The sequence below is a fragment of the Apteryx rowi genome, unplaced genomic scaffold (assembly GCF_003343035.1).
Source record: "Apteryx rowi isolate R43461 unplaced genomic scaffold, aptRow1 scaffold_427, whole genome shotgun sequence".
Classification (NCBI taxonomy): Eukaryota; Metazoa; Chordata; class Aves; order Apterygiformes; family Apterygidae; genus Apteryx; species Apteryx rowi.
This window is the reverse complement of record NW_020450680.1, coordinates 563,903-569,727: the sequence shown is the minus strand read 5'-3', so window position 1 is coordinate 569,727 and position 5,825 is coordinate 563,903. Positions and strand designations below refer to the sequence as shown.

The window sequence follows — 5,825 nt, the reverse complement described above, 5'->3', positions numbered from 1 at the left end:
GCAAGGTGCTCTAGGTGACCCTGCTTGAGCAGGGGGGTTGGACTAGATGATCTCCAGAGGTCCCTTCCAACCTCAACCATTCTGTGATTCTGTGAAATGTCTGAGATGTTAATGATTCCCAAGAGAAAAACAAAGCATTAGGAGTACACTGAGCAAGAATTTATTCAGGCAGGTAGAAAGTCCCCTTCCACACCTGAACCATCATCTTCTAATAACCTGTAATGATCCTTTACCATCTCCCTTCTAGAAGAATTCACCACAAGTGATATTACTAGAGGTTTCTCTAGTTTTCCAACAGATTAAAGACAAGAGGGTGGGAAAGAAAAAAAAGTGTTCTTAAGACTTTTTCATTGTCTGCATTATAAAATTTTTCACTGCCATACAGTACAATACATTGGAATAACACTATCAATATTCATTCAGCATAAGAATCAGCACTATTTGGCATGGCCAACCTTTGAGATATTCACACTTTTCTTTGAAAAGGTAAACTACTCACTTATTTCTGTCTACCTACACTGTTTGGAAAACAGTCTGAGACTTTAAAAAAAAAAAAAAAAAAAAAAAAAAAAGTCAACCATAATAAGCTTTTCAGACTATATAGACAACTTGGCTAAGTATTCCACAGAGAAGAAAGCATTTACATCAGGAAACTACTTGGACTATAAGGAAAGTAGCAGGAGAATTAGCATGTCTTAGGCATATATGAATTCAAGAGAAAATACATGTATCATCTTTAAGTCATCTTAAAATAAACCTCGTTCCTGTCATTCAGACATTAGAGTGGATCTCCAACTTCTACCAATTGACAGAGTGAAGTTTAAGGCTCCTTCAATAGGCATACTCAGTAAAACTACCTTAAGGAACTTAATACCTACCTACATACATACACTAGACATGCTTTCAAATTTATGTTCATATTATGAATTTTCTCACTTTTTTAAAAAGTAAGTACCCTAAATATTTTCACAACATCCTTTTAAGGAAACAAGGCTCATGTGATCATGCAGTCCTTCACTAGCCCCCAAAAACTTGCTCCTGATGACCATTTCCAATCAAATTCAAGAGCAGGCTGCAGGTCTTAATACTCTTAAAAGCTGTCAAACTAGAAAGGTTTTCACTAAAGAAAGCACTAAATTAGCATCCACAGCAAAGAGAAAGCTGTGGCATGAGCTTAACTATTATTTGTCCTCTCAGGCAAGCTGGCTGCTGGGAGCAGAGGAGCCGGGCAGTCAGCAGAGGTTCAYGCCAGGTACAGCACTACGCTGCCTTTGTCCAACCGGCATCCAGGGAGAGGAGCAGAGGGCTTTATGGGGCAAAACAGACAGGAAACAGAAAGGCTTTAAAGAGTTGTGGGGAGAAGCTGCAGTTATTACAGTGGTGGAAGATCATAAAGATTACAGCGAGGAAGAGGGTTATTGCAGTGGGGGAGATGCAAGGCATGGGGCACATCAGTGAATCCCCCCGGCTCGGTTAGTCTGGGGCTCAAGGCTCCTGCCCAGTTGTTTGTTTATTGCAGTGTGTCGCCACATGTGCCCAGGGAATGCAACACACAGAGGACTCTGTAATAAGAGCGCCAGCAGCTCCACAGTTGCTGATACAGCTCAGGAAATCGTGCTGCAGTACATGCTATATTAACTGTTTTTGAAAATTATGGCATCCTCTGAAAGGGCATTTACGAGTTTAGTATTTCTGCAGGGTATAAGCAGAATGTTTATGACTTGACAGCCCTCATCTACATTCACTTCATTTAATGTAACAGCAGCTTTCATTTATTAGTTCCCCTTCAGCAAAATTAGTTCAAGAAATCTGACCCTGCCACTCATCTAGAAACATTTTTTTTCCCCGATTCCCTGCGAGGAATTGTATTTGTAACCATCTTGATGCTACAGTTACCAAAACAAATAGAGCATTTACCTCAACGCTGTCCATTACATTGGCATTTTATTTTCTGAACTTTTTTTTTTTTTAAGCCTACTTTTCATATAGCAAGGGAGAAAGTTTCTCTTATCTCCCCCTCCCTACCCTTCAGAATAAGCTCATGTTCTTGAAAGTACTGCCTTTCTAATAAAAAAGGACTCTGGACTAAGTGGACAAAAGATGAGAAGATCATTTTTCCCATTCTCCCAAAGGGAAGACAACACAAGAATGCCTGTTTTACCTTAAGGAACTTTGAAACCCTGGAAACAAAGATGCGTTCAGACTTACTGTAAAGTGCTCAAGTCTACCAATAATATTAACTGAGTATCAGTTAATTGCATGAGGAATCCACATGGTCACAATTTCAATGGCACATGGTATAACATAACTAATAAACTGAAGCAACATTCCATATGTTATCACTTTCCACTCTACAGAACATCTGGAAATGCAAATGCTGCACAACAGGATATTGTAGAACATTAAAAAGAGAGAAGAATATTCTATATTCAGTTTTATTATTTTTCTAATAAGTCTTCAAGAAACTCTGAAGTGCATTCATTCACATATGTAGCACATTGCTGCACCAGAAACCTTTAAGAGGAGGAGCAGTCTTTGAAAGCATATAGTTATTTACCAAGGTCTACATGACAGTACATAAAGAAGTTATACAGATATTTTGCTTTGAGTTGAAGAGCTTCTGCAAATGAGAGAGATCATAGTAAACTCCTTAATGTTCTGGAGAAAACTGGATTTTTTTTGATACTGCTGAAATTTCTGKGCTGATCAATATTTAGCTTTTTAAAGAAAAAAAATTATTCTCTCCTTTCCCTTACCAATTAGTCTGTGTATGCAATGAYGCCCATTAACAGGGGGTGGCATAATAATTATTATTTTTATATTCTAAAGAAAAGAACAGAATGAGAGCACTAAGCAAAGAAAACACCACAATCTAAAGGAAGAAGACCTGTATTTTAAGTTCTCACACAAACCTAAGAGAGGTATCTAAGACTGCTTAGAGAGGTTCCAGTCATGTAAGTAGTATTTAAGACAAATCAGTGCAAGGCTTCCTTCAACTGTAAGGAAAACTAAATCATTCAACTATACTTGAAAATAAAGATTAGTCCTGCTAAATACACATTTAAGACCCCTCCTTCAAACTCTGTAGGACACTTCTGAAAAATAAACTTCATAATGGTGAAAAACACCTAAACCACTTGGAAATTTCACTTCAAACACAGAAGCTCTGAATGTGCAGGCTTCATAAAACGTGTAGCAAAGCCTTTCAAAGAAGCTAGTCTGCCCTGTCATTAGATAAAACAGAGCAAGGTCAGTCATCTCATAAAACGATCTTTCCTGACACAGGTTCTAGAACGGATAATCATCAATGAGGCTACTGAAGCCTTCAGTATAAAGTATGACAGAGTCTACAGGTTATATGGACCCAAGGAAGGAACAGGAATACAGATATAARGCAATTTTTTCCTCCATCACAATGCACAAATTTTATAATTACTTAGGAGGAAAAAAAAAAAAAGAAAGAAAAAAGGAAAAAAAACAGGAAAAAATATTTAGAGGAAAAAATACTTAAAGAGGGGGTGGGAGAAGAAAGAGTACAATAATTTACCAATCACAGCAATTCAAAGGTTTTTTTTTTTGGTTTTTTTTTGGTTTTTTTTGTTTTAAAAGAAGAGAAGTGAAAATCTAGTCCCTTAAAAGCCAATGGTAAAATTTTCATCAACTTCAACAAGAACAAACTTCCCTGCTGGTGTTTAACACTCATTATATCTAACCTAAAGGAACCTTACTGCTGACCTGAATCATTACAGGAAGTGCAACAGCCAAAATAAAGTCTCCAGACTTGCAGTTGAAAAACCAAGTTCAAGTATTCTTCACAAGGTGTTTATCCTTAAGCTTTCCTCACTTAAGCTTTCCACATAAATTATCTTGTTCTGACTATTTAACTTCCTTTTAATAAGACATTTAAGGTACGGAGGTGCTTTTCTTCTCCCCACCTCATCAACTAAAGTTTCAAGAAGAAAGTATTATCCTTAACTTATTGGTATTTACAGAACAGTAAGCCAACACTGATTTTGCTAAAGTCTGCAGCAGTACTCCCAAGTATTTTGTTTTGCCATATGCACTATCCAATTGCCCTTCCTCCGAAGCAAAGACCATCAACCGTTTTGAAATAGTGCAGAAAAAGATGCAATTGCAACAAAATACCATCTCCGCAATACAAATCTTGGTACTTACCCTAACAGGAGGGCTCCGTGCTTGCACCCTTTGCTGCTGTCCAGCTTGAGAGCTCTGCAGGTCCTTCAATCCACAGTTAGCAGCAGTATTGACCTGGACCCTTAATGCATTTGTGCTACCAGTCCCACCACCAGTGCCAGGTTTTCGAGGCCTCTGTTTGATGCCATCCAGTAGTCTAACCAGCAAAATATTACTGGGAAGTTCATCAACACCGCAGTCCACCAAAGTCCTGCACTCAGGGCACCGAAGCTCATTTCGAGAGCTCACGATGCCCAGCAGACAGCGTTTACAAAATGTGTGCTGGCAAGGCAAGACTTTCGCAGACACGTCAAGGCGTTCCAAGCAAACAGGACACTCCAACAGATCCAGCAAAGCTGATTCATCCATTTTTGTTACGTTATTCAACCAGAAAAACAAATCTTCGCAAAATTTGTGTGTTTCGCGTGCTCCAAGGATATCATGTTACATCCATTCCTCGTCCAGTTGTGCTCTGAAATTTTTTTGAGGGGAAAAAGGCATTAATAACCTGGGAAAAGGAGTCAGCAGGGCTATTTTATCTGCAAATATTCATACAATGAGCAAAATAAATAAAAGCTCTCTAATCTAATTCAATACAAATCATTTTTAAAAATTGCGATACATGAAAGGAACTCCTAAATAGCAATAAATACTTAATAACAATAGCAATTTAGATTAATGTATCTATCTAGCTAAAATATTACAATAAATACTAATAGTTAAGGTTTTTAAATCCAAGTTCTTCTGATTTTAATTTCTAGGAATCCTCAGTTTTCTCAAGTTATTTCACAATAGATACCTCCCCAATACAACATGTTAATAAAGCAGGAACTATGAAAAATAAGCTTAATACATCTGTATCTCTGCATGTTTATCTGAAATTAGCTTTTTTCCCCACAATTAAAGGTGGCAAATGTGAGGTCCTTAAACTATAGCTTGTTCCACAACAACAAAGCATACACCAGCAGGGAACAGCACAGGGAAATTATGTTTAAGCCAGTAACAGCAGAACAGATGACGTTTCCACCATTGCTGGGAAAGGTAAGATCAGTCTTGAAAACAGCCACTAGTTCACAGGCTTTTAAGTTTTCTATGACTAGACGCTTCATTACAATCCTGCCTTGAAGAAGCACTTCCCAACTATTGCAAAACGCTCCCGAGCAGGAAGTGCTGCTGGAATATCACTCGTAGGACACGAATGCTGTGCGTGCAGCGACGGAAGCCAGGGCAGGCACTCAACCAGTTCAATTTACGCAGTAAAGCTGCTGGGAAAGGGACAGAGAGAGAGGAGGGGAGGGAAAAAAAAAAAAAGGAGAAAAAGAGAAAAAGCCAAAGCACGTATTCTGCAGGCAGCCGTGCCGGGCTGCTCAACAGGCGGGCACACCGCGCTGCTCCCCGCCGCGCCCGAGGGTGTTTCGCCCAGCCCCGCGCAGCCTCAGCCCCGCTTAAGAGGAACTTGTCGGGCTCCGGCCCCCTTCGGCCCGCGGAAACCGCCCGCCCGCTCCCTGCGCGCCGGGCGCATGTCGCCGCGCACGTCTCCGCGCATACCTGTTCCTTAACTGCACATCCATATTGAGTTTTGGGGGGTTATTTTGGGGGGCGGTTCACGTGCGGGCGCGCCCCCTCCCCCC

The 5,825-nt window shown here is 39.9% G+C and overlaps 1 protein-coding gene across 1 annotated transcript in view; it reads right to left on the bottom strand.

Moving 5' to 3' along the window:
• The window catches only part of SH3RF1 (SH3 domain containing ring finger 1), a 93,872-nt gene extending 89,249 nt beyond the window's left edge, over positions 1-4,623 (bottom strand). Inside the window, exon 1 of the mRNA XM_026076167.1 lies at positions 4,177-4,623. Within this exon, the coding sequence (XP_025931952.1) occupies positions 4,177-4,563 (387 nt within the window). The 5' untranslated portion in view covers positions 4,564-4,623. The remainder of the gene's footprint in view (positions 1-4,176) is intronic.
• Between the last annotated feature and the right edge of the window lie 1,202 nt (positions 4,624-5,825).